General features: G+C 42.4%; 1 protein-coding gene across 1 annotated transcript; it reads right to left on the minus strand.

The window, feature by feature from the left end:
• Nucleotides 1-1,176: 1,176 nt before the first annotated feature.
• Nucleotides 1,177-3,302, minus strand: LOC311256794 (retinol-binding protein 2-like). Its single transcript, XM_084352101.1, has 4 exons — nucleotides 3,178-3,302; nucleotides 1,937-2,115; nucleotides 1,676-1,777; nucleotides 1,177-1,340 (listed from the first exon to the last, which is right to left on the minus strand). The coding sequence occupies exons 1-4, from the start codon at nucleotides 3,248-3,250 to the stop codon at nucleotides 1,287-1,289; spliced, it is 408 nt and encodes a 135-aa protein (XP_084208227.1). The 5' UTR covers nucleotides 3,251-3,302; the 3' UTR covers nucleotides 1,177-1,286.
• Nucleotides 3,303-19,220: the final 15,918 nt, after the last annotated feature.

Here is a 19,220-nt window from a genome sequence, read left to right on the forward strand (position 1 = left end):
ATTATTATTATTATTATTATTATCTGTAGTAGCAATATTAATTGAGTTATCATTTATTAATATAATAATCTGAATAACAACCATCTGAGTGAATGGACTCCACCTCTCACTAGCTCTCCGTGTATACAGTTCCAAGAAGAACAGTGTTATGCAATAGTTAAACTAGTTAAATGTGTGTTTTATCTACGTAAAGGTCAAAGGATAGACGTTAAACAATATACATAGTACAAGGGTGTGTGGGAGGGCTGGAGTAAACACTGGCTACGTAAAAAGCTACTATAAGTGCATTGGCTACAGTAAGTGCTTGATGTAGTGTATATGCATGTATACTTGTCTATATGCAGGAAATACAGCATGCTCTAATTTACATTTAAAATAGATCATATACAGTCTGCATCTTGTTGCACAATGTGTATTTTACCCTGTGATTCATTCATCATTTGTAAGTTGGCCTAGTGCGATCCCAAGGCTGTAACTTTGTGCTAAACACTGATAGGTTTAAAAGCTTGTTCTTTATGCTTGAAAATCTCAAAATATCCTTTAGCTTTACGTTTGTAAAAGCAACGCTTTCATTTTGAAGACAATTCGCCTCATTTCCGGTTAAGGTCTCTCTGTCGCTGTCTGACTTGACGCAGCGTCTTTTGGCGACGTGGATCCTCCAGCGCTTCCTGTGGGGAGCAGCTCAAGATCCGGCAGAGAAGCAGAACATGTTGTACCTGTGAGCTCGACCTCCACTGCAAACACACACAGGCTAGCCTTAAACAGCCCACGAACTTTACTGTGGAGTCCTAAACCTACAGTATGCCAGGCGCAAAATCATAAGCATGGATTCAACTGGTCTTCAATCTTATGCAAATCTTGTCAGGTTGAATAAAAGGCCTTAACTTTTTTTGCAGTGTATCATCAGAGCCTCCCTCTGTCATAGCATCTGTCGATATTTAATTACTAATTTTCATATGAGAGATAACTTTCAGTATAAAGGTCTGTTTCAAAGTGTTCATAAATACATAAACCATTTGCTGTGTGTCAGGTCTTCAAAACATGTGTGTGTGTGTGTGTGTGTGTGTGTGTGTATGTGTGTGTGTGTGTGTGTGTGTGAAAGGCGTGATAAACTCACTGGGAGATAACTGAACTAAAGAGGACAGCAACTCAATAAAAAACACCAGAAACGAAAAGGACATTAGTATTAAATCAGTTTATTACAGGTATTCACAATTACATTATAAATAGACAGCAACATGCAACACATGATGGACAGCTTTGTGCAGACTGGGGTGGTTCACGTCTTACTGGCTCTTCTTAAATACTTGGTGGCAGACTTTGTCAAGTGCATGGATTTCCTGAGAGACAAGGAGAGAGGAGACCTTTAGACTGCGAGTCCAACATGATGCAACAAATATCTGAGTTATATAATCAGGTAGAGCTTACATCCATATGTTTTAGATAGCAGTTCATTATCACTTTTATTGTTATTGCCCGCAGTTATGAGATAGATTAGCCCAATTAGTCTGATCTAATTGAAGGTTGAGACGGATTTCATCATGCAAGTGAGATGATAGAGTGTTTTTAATTTGAACTTTTGATGGTGTTTGCTTTGCTGTTTAATGTGGCTGCCTAGAGAGATTGCCAATCCTTTTATAACCCTGCCAAAACTCTGTGTGACACTTTCTCTCACCAGGTGTAGCATGTCTCCCTCGATCCACTGTCTCCAGCCACGGTTTTCTTTCTCTCCCTTCTGGACACACACCAGCTTGTCTCCATCCCAGGTCACCAGTGTCTGATATCACCACACAGACAAAGCATCAATTTATAGGTTAGTATCCAAAACATGTGTTTTATATTTACATCAGTCACTCTATAGTTGTTTTTTCTCAAAATCTTTTATCGAGAGCACTCCTCCTTCAGGTCTGTGTGAAATACATGAAAACAGTCCCACCTTGACCTTTCGGTTGTCCAGGCCCTTTGTCTGCTCCTCAAACTCCTCTCCTATGACGAAGTTGACCTCGTAGTTCCTGAAGGTGCTCAGGGTTTTCGTTTCAAATTTGTCTCCATTCTGGACGATCACTTTTGTCTGATGCAGGTGGGCGGCTATCTTCCTGGTGGCAAAGTCAATGTCTGCAAGCGTAAACACACACACACACACACACACACACACACACACACACACAAGAACCAATGGGATATAATGTCAATGGCAGGAGTCAATTTCCCATCCTGGTTTAGCGTGTAGTTTGACTAAATCCTTATGTGCACAGACACACCCGGAGCACACATCCAGGGACACACATGACGGCGCAGGCCACTTATTCTGATTCCTCTCCGGCTGGCCGTTTTGACAGTCTCATTTACCCTTTAAAAATGACCTTGCTCTGAGTCAAAATGGGCCTAAATGAGTTTCTCCGCCCCGTTCAGCACCAGGCCCAGCCACAGAGAGACACCCACCCTGACCGTTTAGATATTCATATCCCATTTGCCTTAAAGTGAAAATTCAATTTCCCCCATCCCTCTTACAGATGAGGCCCCTACATTTACCCATCTAAATAATATTTTTGACCCATTTCCATAAGGATGTCATTTTCCTATCCGCTCGATGGAAATGAGGTGCAGGCGCTCAGGATTTCCCGGATTTTGTGTGAGCTGAGTGTGCCGGGGTTGTTTTATGAATTGCAGATAGAGTCGGTGAATAATGAAAGTGTTTCTTGGCCTGATCAATGATAGCTCAACGTCAGGCTTCCTCTCTCTCTCTAACTCTCTCTCTCACTGTCTTTTTTTTTTTTTTTAAATGACAAGCTGGCCCGCTGCCTGATCCCGGGTCTGAATCCGTCTGCCTTTTCTGCGTAGCAGGAAGATGAAAATGCAGAAAGGAGTGAATCAATATTTATTTGGCGTGGTAACAGACGGCAACCGCTCACAGAGTGGAGGTTAACTTGGCCTGACAGCGGCTCAATGAGGAAATGAAGCAGTGCAACGGTATTCCTCTTCCTCCCTCACACTGCCGCTCTCTCACTCTTTCAGTGACACTCCTTCCAGATTTGCTGCCCGGGCCTCACTTCCCACTTGGCTGCGTCTTCGAATGTTACCTTCTAATTGACTCCTGTTTTTTTCCTGAGAGGTACAAGCCGCGGTCTCCCCTTTAACGATATGCCATTATGCATTGAGTAGGCAGTAAGAACTTACCGATGGCCTTCATGACATCCTCAAAGTTCTCGTTGCTCACCATCTCCCAGCGTCCATTGTAATCAGCAGGCATTTTGGACTGGCGTGCAGTGTTCTTTGCCGTTATAGCTAGTTGGTCTGTGAAACTGAGGGAGAGAGTTCATGGGCCCAACCCTTTTTATACACTCTCTGTGTGTGCACGTGTGTGTGTGTGTGTGCATGAAGACCAAAGGACAGGGTCAGCCTGATAATTTCCCCAGGGCAGTGTTTGTGTGTTTGTGTGTGTGTGTTTGTGTGTGTGTGTGTGCGTGTATGTGTGGTATAAAGTTTGTGCATTGGAAACACACTCCTTCCTTTTATACATGTATGTTTACAGTATTTTCCGTGATATACAACCCTGTGTTGTGCACATGCATTATGCGCCTGTGCATTAAGTGTGTGCACACTCACTTGGATGCACTTAAAGAGTCTGCTGTACTTTCAATCTACATTTCCGCCCAGCTCACCGGCTCTAGCAGTTACTCATTCTAATGTAGCAGAATGGAGAGAGGATGGAGAGGAGCAGGGCCACAGATGAGTGCTGTGCCTGCTCAGAGTTCATCTCTTGGGTCTTTCTTGAGCCTGCAGTGGAAAGTTTCCTCTCTGGTTTCATATCAAGGAACAAAGTTCAAGTGACGAAATTTCATTGACTCAAATGCAACTCCACTGCAGTATTTAGACCAAAGTTTACACACTTTTTGCAGAACTGTCTCTTAAGAGTCTTGACTTTAAGCCCACTTTAACATTGCCTGAATCAGGGGTTAGGGTTAGTGGAGTGTGAGCATGTGTGCACATATTTATTACCAATGTTTTTGTGTGTTGGTTTATGCAAAGTGGCCACAGTTTGTTGTTAATGTTTAAGAAATGTGAAATGTGATCTTGAATTGCCATCCAATACCTCTTACTGTTCTTTATTGCAGAGACTGTCTCTCAACACGAGCCATGATCAATACAGTTTGGACTCCGGATGCTGAAGTGCTTTAGATATGCTGCGGTCATGATATGGGTTTCACAACCGCTCTATCTGACACCGACACCAATTTGATCTTGGAGTGATAGGATTGTACATTATGTGGAGGGTCAAAGGTGAGGCTGTTGGTGTGTGTCATCCTCTATCAGAGCTGATAAGATGCCTGGATTTACAGAAAAACGTATCTCTAACACACAGGCAAAGATCAGATTGCAATGTGTAATTACACTCTCTCACCCCATTTTTACCCATTTGTTCTGTGTAATGACAACAACCAATGTTGTCTGCAAACGGTTCTGTATGTATTTTCCAACATATATAACCATCAAATACAGTGGGTGACCAACCTAATTGCCAGAATAATTGTTGACAACATGCATTTTTGCAAACAAAGAATATGTGTTGAAATCTAAACGTTTTTCATGTTGCAACTTTATGTTTCTTTCGGCTTTATTTTCAATTTCATCTTATGACAACGCTGTGCTTATGGTCTGGTTAGATTTAGGCACAAAAACACTCACTCGGGTGAGGAAAAGTTCATGATTTGGCTTTAGATACCTTTTTTGGTCGCCACAAACATGTTGGAGATGTCTCGAGGTCTCCTTAAAAAAAAAAACAGTAGCGCCAAGAACGAAAAGTGGCCAAAGGTATGTCGATTGCTGCTCAGCGGCATATACCGATCCCTAGACTCTTATACCGATCCTCGGAGTGGTGGCCAAAGGTATGTCGATTGCTGCTCAGCGGCATATACCACCTGCTCAGCGGCTTATACTGATCCCTAGACTCTTATACCGTTCCTTGGAGTGGTAGGCTGCTGTTATGCCGCTGATATTCCACCGACACATCATAGTGTGTGCCGCTAGAGACTGTTATGCTTCTGAAAGACTGTTGGATGGGTACCGCCTCCTGATGGATATGCAAATATAATGCCACTGGGCTGGTTTTACGACAAGTACTGCCGTAAATGTATGCATTTTTGTAGTCTTTTTTGACAATGCTTATTTAACACATTGCTGTAAATAAAGGAACGTAGGCTATGTATGTCTTTTGGATGTTATGTTGGTGAGATGTAGGCATATAGACAGTAATTACACGTGGGATTCTTGTGATATGATAGCAAAGTAATATGTCCAAATTTGTGCCTATAAACTACTTACAGCTAATGAAAGAGATAGCCTTAGCTAACGTGGCTACTGTTAGCCCAGCCACTGTAGCCAGTCCGACTAATCGATAGCAGAAACTTTGAGCCAACCATCTAAACAATACTCACTGACAGGTTTCCTTTATTAGGAGAACACAATAATACATTACTTATATATAAAATCTACTTCGCCGAACATTTACCATTGTGGCATATTATGTATCTTGTTCACTGTACATTGAGATATTTTCCAACTATTGTCAATCAATGTGTGTGTGTGTGTGTGTCCAACAGTCTTTCAGAAGCATAACAGTCTCTAGCGGCACATACCATCATGTGTCGGTGGCATAACAGCAGCTAGGGATCGGTATATGCCGCTGAGCAGCAATCGACATACCTTTGGCCACCACTCCGAGGATCGGCACAAGAGCCGAGGGATCGGTATATGCCGCTGAGCAGGTGGTATATGCCGCTGAGCAGCAATTGACATACCTTTGGCCACCACTCTGAGGATCGGTATAAGAGTCTAGGGATCGGTATATGCCGCTGAGCAGGTGGTTTATGCCGCTGAGCAGCAATCGACATAGCTTTGGCCATTTTTCGATCTCGGCGTCACTCAAAAAAAAAAGTGTTTTCACACTTACAAATGTTGATTGCTATCTAAAACTGCGGTCACTGGCTTGCCAGCCTTCTCACCTGTAACTCCTCTCAGGTTTCAAACATGTAATGTGAATGTGATATGACATGTTTTATAGAAATGTCAATATGGTTCATAGCTAATGATTGGTGGTTTGCAGAAATGTTAACTGCCAACAATTTATCCTGGTGAATGGGCCGTTGGTGACCTATGTAGTCTCAAGCTAAGTCTTTTAAATATTTTTGATGCATATTAACAATAGAAAAAACCGACACCTCCTAATGTGAAAAAGCTCACTCGACTGACAAACCCTCACGCAACCTCACCAAACTCTGTAGTTCACATTTTAGCATCCTTCAGCTCATTGTTTTGGTTTTATGCTCTGCAACTTTACTGTTTTGGTCAACTCTCTACTCTCTGATCAGTCTTGTTTTAAGCAGCAAAAATAGTTGACCAGCTAGTGAGAATACAGGAGTTGGTGGAAACCAAAACAGAAACAGGAGTGAAAACTGAACGTACATTCGCCAGCCGGACAGAAACACTTCAAATGAATGCTAATGTTGATCTGTGTCTGCTCGACTATTTGCTAACACTACTTGATGGGCATGATATGTTAGTGGTCTGTCAAGTAATGCAGTTTTAGAACAAAGTTGTCGTATGATACTACGTAGTTACAAGGAATATTATGTCAATGTTTTAACCTAGCAAAATAATATACACCTGAAAAGGATACATCTTAGAAATTGCTGATGGTGCATCAATTTAAAAAAACAATCAGAAAACTTTTCCAATTAAACATAGCAACAACTTATAATGCTACATGCTGCTGTAACAGATTGCATTTTTAGTTTGCATTGTTTCAGCTGAATGAGCTGATCCTGAGCTCTGGGTCAGCTCTCATCCAAGAGGCTTCTTCAGTTCTATCTACTAGGAATGATTTTTCTCCTTCAGATGTAAGTGGACAGCACAGTCCACTTACATCTGAAGGAGAAAAATCATTCCTCTGAGGACAACAATGTAAACATCTTGGCCAGAGAAGACAGATAGTTTGAAAGAGGAGTTAAAGAATCTATCTATGTCAAACTGGAACAACCTTCTTTGAACAGAGGAGTTGGCCTTCAACATTACTTATCACCCACCGACAGCTTAACAACCATTCATACCTGGGCTCACCTAGCCCTAACAACCCACATTAAGGCTGTGTGGGTCAACGACCCACAAGTGGCCCTAACGACTCTGAGACTCAGAGCTCACACGTATCCTCAAAGACTCTGTAAGGACACTCCCACACAGAGTTTAAAAGCCTGCAACTCCTCCAGTTAGTTAGAACTGAAGAAGCCTCTTAGATGAGAGGTGAAACGTCTTCAACAAACTGAAACAAGTCCAGTTGCCTACGATACAGCACTTAGAATTACCATGACCTGGATGACTGAGAACCTTCATCAACATTTTGTTCCTTTCACCACACAGGGGCAATGTTGCTGCATACAAGTGTAAGTCAGAGCTGCTCGTGAAAAAAGAGATAGTACTACCCTGTGCTCTGTGCAAAACAGTAACACATGTTATACTGTGATCAAAGTTAAGATGACAGAGAGCCATCTGGTAACGGAGGGCCGGCTCGCTGGAAATCTGTTCTCTGTGGTTTGTTTTGCTTTTCGTCAGGTGAATTGGAAGGAATTTGTAAGTTGTAAGAGCGGGTTAAAGACGGGCAATAACTGTTTACAGCAAACAGCCAGATGAAGAATGTATTTGAATTTTTTATACACCACTTTTATCGTTTAGAAAATGACAAGTAATCCTATAAGAAAGAATCCACTTGCACACGCTCTCCCTGGTACACAGCATCTCATAAACGTATGCAAATGCAATTAGGGTATTTTTAATAATGCATGACAGCGGATTCATTTTTAATTCTGCCTAATTCACACCTAATGGCACTTCCTGAGCCCCATAACCTTGGAGGCACATGCTCACACACACAAACACACACACGTACACACACTGTGCTAGCATTTCGTCGATCATAGATGTGTTGGTTGCATTCTGAACGTGCTCCAACATTTCTGCACAACTTGGCTGCAATTCACACCTCTGAGCATATCTCTTTCGTGTGCCGCAACAGAAGCTGCAGACGATGATACGTGCAGCATCTCGCTTTAAACACACATCATATGGAGCGGTCGACAGGCTGTGAAGTAATCCTGCGTTTCCATTTCCTGTGACTCCTCGTCTCTCCGCTCTCCCTCCGAGAGTTGAGTTTCCTTTTATCCTCCCATCTCAGCCTAATCTTTTAACAGTGAGCCGTTGTGCATTGTGCTCGCATGCTGTGTCACTCTCCGCAATACAGTTTCAATATCCTGTGTGATTCAATTCAATTTGCTTCATTAGCCCGGCATTCAAAGCAGTGTATTACTAAGTCTTTACATCCCCGTGCAGCTCCCACAGCGGCCCCGTCATCTCTTCCTCCTCCCTGTTGTTTCAAAACATCAAAGGTTAGATTAATCACAATCCTCAGAGGAGACAAATGACTGAGAGAAGTCTGCTCTTTGTTATGAAACCCTCGTCATGGATTTCAGCAGAGAGTAGATATTGTAATATATTTTCATCCCACCCATGGACTCTAATAGTGCAGTGTCGTGCTGTGTGCTTTGATGTCCCAGAGAGAATTGAAAGAGCCCCAGCGTTCCCACACAATTGAATGATTTTTGCTTTTATCCTCCTTATGGAAGCCTTTCTGGAAGAGAAGGAGCTCAGCAGTGGTGTTACATGCATCAGTATAAAGATGAAAAGTAGCCGTGTTAGAGGAGATTGCACATACAGAAGGAATGCATGCCTACACGCATACACAGAAAATCACAATTTCAGACTCAAAAGACCTTTACAGTTTCACACAGAGGACAAAAGCCAGTCCATTTTATGGCCTCTACACACTCACAAATAGTGTGAAGTCCTTTGGAGAGCAGAAAATAATAGGTCTGCAGGTTGGACAGCCTTGATGTCAGTAGATGTGGCCCATTCAGGTGCCACAGAGACACACTCTCAGAGAAAGGTAGAATACCTGTGGATTCATTTTCTTTTATCAGGGTCACTCTGTGCGTAGGTGAGCTGTTTCATACAAATGCCCCGGTCTAAAAAAAAAAAAAACAGCTCTGTGTCCGTGCATTTTTCATTCTGTCATGAATGTATGCATGTACTGTGTGCGCCCGCCTGTGGATGTTTGTCCATTTATGCATGCTAAATGCCTCACAGTGCCTGACCATCGTCAGTCCGCTACACGCCCGCTTTGATCCAACACATACCAGCCTGCACCCGAGCCCGTTCTCCTCACCACGTCCAAGGAGCATAAATCAAATCCCATGTTCCACCTCTGCGTGTGTCATCCCATCCCCTGAGGGGAAATCTTGCGAACCTGACCTCCACCAATTCATGTTGCCGCTTCCTCACCCATCCACCCTGAGAAAGGAGCATCCAGATAATCATATCAAGAAAACATACTGTAGGCTCTCTGCCATCTTTCACTTGTTTGTCTTTTTCTCCCTCAGGAAGTTTGAGCTAGAAAATAGAGAGGGGAAGAAGGGGATGACAATGCTAAATATTTCATGTGTTCCTCTTGGTAATTCCGTATGGTCGGAACGAGACCTCGTTTTCCACAGAAACATGAGCAACTGTGGGACTGATTGCGGGAGCCCGGGAAGCTCTGTGTTTCTCTCTATTTTCTGCTTTTCTGCTCCGAAATAGGCCTGGATGGTGATGCATAATGCATGGGGCTTCCTATGCGGAGCTGGAAAGGGCTGTGGGTCCTGAGGGATCAGCCGGGGAAAGGGTGTCCAGATTCGCATTCTGCAGTGGAGGGCCTGGCACGTCATGGAAAGGAGATGGAGGGAAATGAGTTCTTAGCCCTGTACCCACTCCTGTGTTTCTGTGTTAGTGGTACAGATTACTGTAATACTCCTGTTAGTTGTTATTATTCTGGTTTTCTTATACATCAGACACACAAGACAAACAGTAGCACACAGAATGCAGAGTTGTTGAGTGCATCTTTCCGTCTTCCAGTGTGCACAACGTATTTTTTAAAAAACACTGGATATTTTTGACAAGGGACCATGGTGTTTCAAAACTTACAAGCATGACAGCACTGGATATTTTTTAAGGAGAACTCAGGACAACGTGAAGCCGCGGTTGTGGTGAAAAAGTCAGGTGTTTTTAACACAAGACCATAGGACATCTACAGCCATATTTTTGGCCACTGAAGCAGGTATTTCAAGCCAAAACATGATCTTTTACTAACCCTAACCAAGTGGTTTTATTGCCTTAACCTAACCAGAGCAATTTTTCTTATGTGACAAGAGAAAAATTGAAAAGTGGACCTAAAGAAATGTAAAGTTGCAACATAAAGAGACGTAAAGTTTTAACGTATGTTGTTTTGCACGTACACGTACTTTCCCAACAAATGTGAAAGGTTCCAGCCTCCTTATCGCTCCACACTGATCGGATGTTTTCATGTGCTCATACTATTCAACTCTTCAGCAGAGCAGAAGCTTCAGTGGACATTCACATCGCATGAACGATGTACGTCATGATTTATCCACTTAGTCTGTTTCTGTTGCACTTTGGTATACTTTGCATCAATACGCAACTTTTACCACCTCAGCCAAGCGTAAAAACTCGTTTGTGATATTTCAGCTTTGTTTTTGAATTTCCTGTGTTTCCACTCAGATGTTTTGATACACAAATTTACAATGCTCATTAAAAAAGTGGATGGAAATGCACTTATAGTCTGTTTATTTTCACCGGGTGATTTTAAAATGTGTAGATGTTCAGATGAGCTTCACAGGCATGTTTGTGGCTCCTGAACACACATATTAGTGAGACAAAAACAACGGAAGCTCAAAGATCAACTCACCTTTTGCAATTCTCCATCACTGACGCTGAAGTGATACACATCGCAATGCATTCACAACGATCCGATACATTAAAGATACAACCCCATCTCCTAAAAAGTACTGACTATAACAATATATTCAAAGTTTAACCTCCTCAACTTCATTGATTTTTGTAAATATATGCTTATTCTGAATATTGAAGCCAAGAACACATTTTGAACTAGTTGGGACAGGGGCAAAAAAAGACTGGGAGAGTCATGGTATGCTCCAAAAACAGCATTCATTTTTGACTTTTTTCTTGAGGTAGCCATTGGACTACAGTATGTTTAATTGCAAATCAATACAGCAGCCAGTAGCAGCCCCTCCCTCCCTCTGGCTGTACAGCAGGACTACCAGAGCACTCGGGGGGGCGTGACAAGGAAGGGCAGCCGAGAACAGGCACTCGGCCGCGGGTCCCACCAATCTCCCTCCCTCTTGTTGTCCAGCAGGCGACCAGGGCCACGAAAATCTCTGCCAGCGTAACTGACACGTTATTATTTCCTAACTGTAAGTTCAGTGGTTGTCGGGTGTTAATGGCAGTGTGTTTTTCTCGCAGTTGTTTTTTGAAAACAAACAGCCAGCAGCAGAGCTGATGCAGGGGATTGTGAGCCGTAGTTTCCCTGCTGGTAAACACACCGCCTGGCTGACGCAGCTGCAGTGTCTGTGGCTGACGCAGATGACGCAGACAGGTCGGGTGGCGGAGCAGCGGCAGGGCAGCCCGCCCTACGGAGAGCCGGCCTAGAGTCACTCTTGCAGCTCCAACACTGAAAACAGACATTAAGGTGTTGAGTCGAGCATTGACAATGAAACCGACAAAGCCGACCAATCAGAGGGGGAGTATGGCAGGTCTTATGAGAGCAAGTCTGTTTTCTTTAGTAGCATGATCGCGCCCTCTACTGTTCAAACAGAACAACACAATGACAAGGAGAAATAGTAGAATGCAGTCATACAAAATTCCCTTGTTAGATCCATGAACTTTACGAGCTAAATAGCCACATGAATGGTTGGCAGATATCGTCACAGTTCCACGACTGTATCGCAGCATCTTTTTATCACGATATCGCAAAATTTGGCCTATCGTTACATTCCTAATGACAGGTGACCCTAACCCACAGTGTTATGATTGGGTATGAAAGTGGCATCCGCAAAAGACTCGTTCACAAGCAAGCATGGGACGAGGTTCACCACTTTGTGAAACACATGATTTGTAAATCCATTGTTGGCAAACACAAATTTGAAATTGGGGTTAAATATATGAGGCAACTATGTGACACAATTCAGCTCTCTTGCAATTCACTGCAAATTGTGTGACGCAAAAAAGAGTATGATGCTGTGATCTTCATTTTCATTTTATCATCTTAAGCAAGCCATAAATTACATTTTAAAATCACCAGTTTTACTCCACATACTGTATTTGTATGTACCCTCCCTTACTGAAACAGTTTAAGAGTCTCATTAATGCTGTTTCTTTTTGACCTGTAAAAAACACTTGGCTCTTTCACAAACAGGCCTTTTCACAAGTCCTTTGTAATGCAAAAGAAGTCTCTGAAAAGAAATTAAATATAACCGGGCCTGAATATAGCCTGAAACCACTTCTTCTTTCACAAACAGGTCTTTCATAACTGCTTTCAAATGTGAAAAGTCACAGTTGTTAACACCAGTCTCATTATCATAACACCCCACACACTAGACTTAACTATATTTTGCAAATTGCATGGGTCTTATCAAGTTGCACACCTCTCTTGAAAAATCTGAAGTGTCACCAAACATTGGATTTGTTGGACTTGGACTGGATTGTATTGCTCCTCCTCGTCCTCGATGTAAATCATTAAAAATGACTCGCCTCGGCCTCTGTAGTAGTCAGCCACTGACAACAGTGAAGATGAGAGAGCATGAGAATCAGTTTAGAAAAGGAGGAATCATTCTAAATATATTACTACTGATCGCAAAGTATTAGGGACTTTTTTAATAACAAAGGCAGACGGCCTCTACTATCATGTGTGAATAAATCAGAATTTACCAAAGCACAGACTAGGCGGAAGGTGGACTAGAGTAGCTTTAAGGTGGTGTAGCTACTTTAAAAATTATGCATCTTTTTCAGCAACATTGCTTCCTCTTAGTTTTTCTTGAAAAAAACTCAGAAATGACAGAAATGTTGCTCCAAGACACATAAACTACGTGCACCTCACTGTCTTCTGATGTAGAAGGGACTCAAACAAGCAGCCGTCTTAATGGCCTGACCTGCCTTGCTCTGCTTCTGATTGGTTACCCTGATATTCTGACCCTAACCAATATGAGGCTGTGGTCACATATACACAATGCAGGTGAATGAAAAATCACCTGCCGGCGCCGTATGTGGGGAGTGCAGGACGTGAGGCACACATAACTCAGTTTGTTTGTCTGTTTTTAGGGGTCAACTGCACACACATCTTTGCTATTGGTTGCGGCAGAGTCGGTCATAGTTCACCAAAGTTAAACACCGAGCAAAGCCAAGATGTGGAATTCGCTTTGCCACTGGATGCGAATGGTTTTTTGCTCCTTTGCTTGCTAAGAATGGGAGTGAATGTTGATTTTGCGTATGTATGACCACTGCCTTACTCCTCACACTTAGACCTAACCAACCCAACCAACCGAGGCAACCAATTCAAACCAAGGAGGCGGAGTAGGGAAAAAAGCAATCGGATCCATAATATTGCACCCGGTTCTAGTTGAGTAGCTTGTAATATATCTTTCTACATTCAACAAAAGTATAGTGATGCTGTAGCATAACTTTCTTTAATGAAGATTAGCTTGTAGAATCATCATTTTCTCTTCTCTCCTGCGAATGTTCCTTTGTTGTTATCATTATTACATATGGATTTTCTTAATGCCCTAGTGTGTTATGTTGTATTCAATTATCCATCAAGGAAGGAAACAGTTGTATAGTTGTCTGAGAAAATTAGCCTAAAAATGTTTATCTCAGCTTGGACTTGGAGCAAACAAGTAAATGTAATGTAATCTAATGTTTTTTATTCTGTCTTTGTTCCTGCTTTCAAACCCTGTCTAGCACACTGCTTGTGCTGGTTTCAGCAGGGTGACGAAAGGAGGGGAGCTGTTGGTGGGAATGAAAGCCTGTTCTGTTGAGACAGTTGGTTGCCAGTCCATCTGGACAGAAATGGAGAGTGCTCCAGTTGTCACAAACATTGTGCATTTCAGTCCGCGCCCTTCACAGCAAACACTGATGCGGAGAACAGGAGGGACGGGACGAAAAAAAAGGAAGACGACACATGAAAAAAAGATGTAAGGGGAATCTTCCCACAAAAGAGAGAGATAGAGATAAATGAAACGGGGAATGAAGGGAACAAAGGAAAAGGTAGATTGTTTCATCACGTTTAATCTTCACCGTAACGCTTGTGAACATCGTCGCTGCCTCTGATGGGAGGCGTGGGAGTGGAATGAGAAAACTTTGGCCCAGGTTCACGTCTAATTTCTCTTAGTTATTTGGCCTTTCCGCTTGTGAAGCTTTCAATCTCAGAAGCCTTCAGGGGGTCCAGATTATCTCTTTCGTTTGGAGAAAATGAGCTGAGCTGGAAGCTACATTACCTCCCCTGCCTTATGTGAGCTCATTTTTCCCACACCGCCATTAGCTTGCTAAAGCCATTTGGAGATGCACAGTGGAGTGTCTCCATGTTCATCAGTAAGTGCCTGGCATTCCTTCAGTCAATTATCACCAGAACTGTCTCTGTGTGATAATTCACGCCTCAGGCTTGTGTCTCTGCGCCAGGATGGATATACAAGGGACACTTTGATGGAGGTTTTGAGTACAGATTTCAAATACCGACTTGTATTCACTCATTACCGCTGCATACTCACACTTGAGCTCGGGTGAAACAATGCAAGCGGCGTCATTTAAAGAATGAGCTGTAAGTAATGCAGTTAGTCAGTCCTTTAATTTTACGGGCTATATTTTTCATTGAAAGAAAAACGTTAAGTGAAATTAGGTATTCTGCCGATTTGCACATGTTGGTGTGTGCACGTATGTGTGTGCACGGATATTTCAACTGGGATTTGGGATGTGCAGCCTGCAAACTCATAATATTAGATTAACTTCTGTCGTAGCCTCTACAGAATTTCTTGGCCGTGCTGCTCCATGCTAACCACAGTTTTATTTGCTACAGAATGATTTGTGGCTGTATGCAGTCTCCCAGGTAATTAATCCTGATATAGCACCCAAATGCAGTAGGCTTGCTTTCGGTTAAATTTCGTGTTTTTGTACATTTTTAATGAAAAAGCACCGACTATGGGTTCCAAATTTGTCTCTTAAAGTCATTGTTATAAGTTAGCACAATCCTCAGGATGTCAGTCTAGGATAATTTGAGCGATGGCAACGGCAAGTGCATTTTAATTATGCAGTCCCAGAGTTCTGTTCAAAATGACACGTGTATCATGCAATGGGTAAACACTCCTTAAGTTGGAACCCTGCAGGCAAGAAGAGGAGCCACTCGTGTGAACAGCGAAGCCGAACGAATTGTATTCCAAGAAGATCATTCCAGCCCTGTATGTCCTATATGACATTAAATACTGTTAACCTGGAGCAGCAAATATGTTTTGGAGGAAATGTAACGCACCTTGATTATGTCTAATGATTATCAACGTACTGTGTGAATGTTAATTTATCAGTAAAACCTTAACTGACAATGTACTGGTTTCTTACAACATCTGCTTTTGCAATTAAATATATGGTTGTAGCATCTGAAGTGTGATTAATGATTCCTATGGTTATGTTTAGGCACTCACATCACCTGGTTAAAGGATAAGTTCACCCAAAAATGAAAGCGCAGTCATCATCATTCACCTGACTTTCTGTCAGAATGAGATTGAGTACTGTAACTAATGCCTCAATTTTCATTTTTGGGTGAACTTATCCTCGAAGGGTTTCATTTGATTTTAGAGATTAAATCTGAATCATGGGATTGTGTATCTGTCATGAAGTAGACATGCCCTGAGATCTTCCCCACAACTATGACCACCTGTTATCACATGATGTCACATGATGACAGAGTGTGAGAAGCACAGAAGACATTCATTGTATCATTTAGTGTCATTCACCATTAGCTGCATGACTTCACTGATTGCACTGTACTGGCAGTACTGGTTTGAGGTTACAAATAATTATGATAGCTGAATTGTATCCATAGTAACAAGTGTCCTTGCCCCCTACAAAAACAGCTGCTGTAAATAGAAAGGTCCACCCTTTATGACTCTTTTACACTCCTTCATGTCTCTTATGTCTGCTTACACTGGTAAACCGAAGCTGGTAATTCATCAAGCGCATGTGAGAAGTGTTGGTGTCTGCTCTGAACTCTCATCACAATGTACTAACTTGAGATATTGCCCTTGTTCTGTGATTTTTTTTTTCCAAATTAAACTGCAATAGAAATACAAAATATTAATTGAATCACAAAAGACCCCTACCTTAACCTTGTGTGATTCACTGCTCCTGAGCCAAATGATGAGTTCCCAGGCCTACGTCTGCTACTTTCAGCTTTGAGCTGTATGACTTCATGCTGAGCTGATTTTATGTTGTTGTGGTTTTGCTGGCTTCAAGGCTGTGTTCTGTTCCACAGATTATCATGTGGTTAAAAGTGGCCCATCAAACAAGCGAAGGGGGCTTTTAAATGTCACTTCTAGGTCTGGACTATAATTGGTTATTCAGCTGTTTTGTCCACACTTTTAAACTTGGCCTTTTATAACTGCTCCTAACCTCACTTTTCCGTCTCCTCCTGGCCCCCGCCACACTGTCTCAGCTAACATTTATTGCCAGTTATAGGCCCTATGAATAATTGATCCCGATTCTATTTAGGATCCTGACGAGGACAAATGGTACGGGGCTGCACTGGCCAATATTTCTCCCTCCACTGCCCTAATAGGAGCCCTCCTTACCCGCACTACCGCAGTCATTTTTCCTGCCTTTCATATTCTCTCGTCTTCCCCTTCGTTTCCTTTTCTCTTAGTGCGGCGCACCTTCTTCCAACTCCCTGACACTATTTTAAGAACTGGAATCATTCCAGACGGTATGAAGGGTATTATAGAGGCGTAGCTGCGGCACCATGACGGATGATGTCAGCTTGGGCCAATAGCGGATAGAGGGGTAAGGATTTATCTCTGTGGTTTTGCAGTGGACTGGCCCTTTAGTGTCATAACCAGGGAGATCATTTGGAAACAACGACACAGGGCCGAAGAACATCTATTAGTGATATGAGCTGAACACCGCGATCAATGCTTATCACATTTGGCCCTTGTGTCTGTGGAGGCAGTCCAATTTATTAAGCGTGTGTGTGGACGTACATGTGTGTGCACATGTGTGTATTGTGTGGCTGGAGGGGAGAGGAACAGTAGATCATCCACATGAGTGTGTCATCGTGCTCAGGCCATTGACTGGGCTGGATCCAACTTCAGAATGGCAGATCATTAGGCTGTGTACATGCTGCAGGGGGAACAGAGGATATGGATCCAATAGACTGTAATGGACACACATACATAGGTAGGCGTGCGATTCGCTCCAGCACCAACCATAATGAGCAATTCACCCCATGTTGTCGCAGTTATCTTGCTCCTTCTACTGTGAAATCACTCGATGAGTTCAGTAAAAACATAAGCGTTTGAAAATGTCTCGCCGTCGAGTATCACTCCAGAAGTTACTTCGGCCAAACCGTGTCTGTTTCTCTGCACTGTGTGGCTCTTCTGACTGCACTGGCATTTGCTCAGCGGCGAGATTGCGAGATGTAAGAGCGATGGGAAGAGAAGATGGCGCACTGACAGAGCTCAGGTTTTGTGTAAAGCAAACCTGCCTGGTATCCCTCACTGACAGCTGGAATCACTCACACACTATGTTGTAAATAGAGAGAAAGGCAAGAACTGATGAGTTACATACAGAGACGTGCTCTTCTTGTTAGTCTCTTGTCAATTTCTCCTGTCTAAGCTTTTCTCTGTCTCTTTCCCCTTAATCATCTGCGTCATCCACTTTTTTTTATTGCAACCCGTGAACCCTTTCAGGCTCTTGAACAGAAATAAATGCCTCCATCAAGGATTTCTGTACATGTAGATGTATAATAAGAGGTCTGTAAAAGCAGCTCGAAGTGGGCAGATGGATGAAAGGCCGGAGAAATGAATAAAGGGCAGGCTGTTTCCAAGACTGATTTGTTATATGGAGATGTATCCAAGCCTCCGTTCTCTGCTCTGTTCTGCTCTGCTGCTAACAGAGACGTTGTGCAGGATTAGAGCCCCGACGGCTCAGTCACAACCACAGCACTCAGCAGAGAGAGATGTACGAAACACGTGACACAGTTGTGATTCACGAATTAAAATTCATGTATGTCTTTATGTCTTTACATCTTTGGTATTGTCAGTGGAAATGTAATAAAACCCTTCATAGTGGGTAAACATCCTCAGCCGTTTCTTTAAGTGTACTTGTCATGGGGGAGTACTACTCAGTCTGTAATAACACTTGTGCAATTTCTTCTGTGGCTCGAGTAAAGTCTGAGAAAATAATCACGATGTTGCCACTCTTGAAGAATACAAATTAACCAGCTGAGTCTCCCTAAGAATCATTAGGGATCAATATTGGACTGTTCTGTATGTAACATACACGTTTTCTTCAAGATGTTTTCAAGACATGATATTGTTATGATGTGATGAGTTGTGTTTGTAGGGTGTGCACCTGCACCTGACAAATTGTTACAGACCTGGGATTTGGATTTTTAAGAGTGTTGTTCCACTCAGAAACTGAAAGGGGCGCCAAATCACACAAAATGTCAATTTCTACTTAATGTTGCTTTAAGTATTTTAATTACATGTAAACTTTCCATCTAATTCTGTTACATTACTTGAATGTAAAGGATCACATTTAATGCAAAGTACTTTCAAGCCCGTGGAGTCGATTTGTATCAAATAAATAACTACATATGTGATTTATACAGGAGACAGAATAACAACATTTTTTATTCAAGTCAGAAAGTTTTATGAAAAGCCAGGCTAACTCATAGCTAAGACATGTGTTTTAGTAATGGTAACAATCACTTACACCTTCTGTGTGACAAAAAAACATGAAAACGTGGCTTGTAATTTGTGGTTTGCTGATAATATTGTGTTGCACACAGAAAATATACAGCTGTGAGGACATTGTCAGTTTGGAAAATATCTTGAGCCTGACTGACAAGTTAGCAGAGCGCTGCAACATTAAGAAGCAGCAGCGTCTCAGCTCTGTAACCATGACATTGTATGCTACTGGAAGATTTTGTATCGTCACACTCTGCTTTATTCTAAGATTGAAACATCCTTGAAAGTGTTTCCTTTCCTCAGAAGAACATTTTCTAA

Source organism: Pagrus pagrus, assembly GCF_965226575.1.
Source record: "Pagrus pagrus genome assembly, chromosome: 4".
Classification (NCBI taxonomy): Eukaryota; Metazoa; Chordata; class Actinopteri; order Spariformes; family Sparidae; genus Pagrus; species Pagrus pagrus.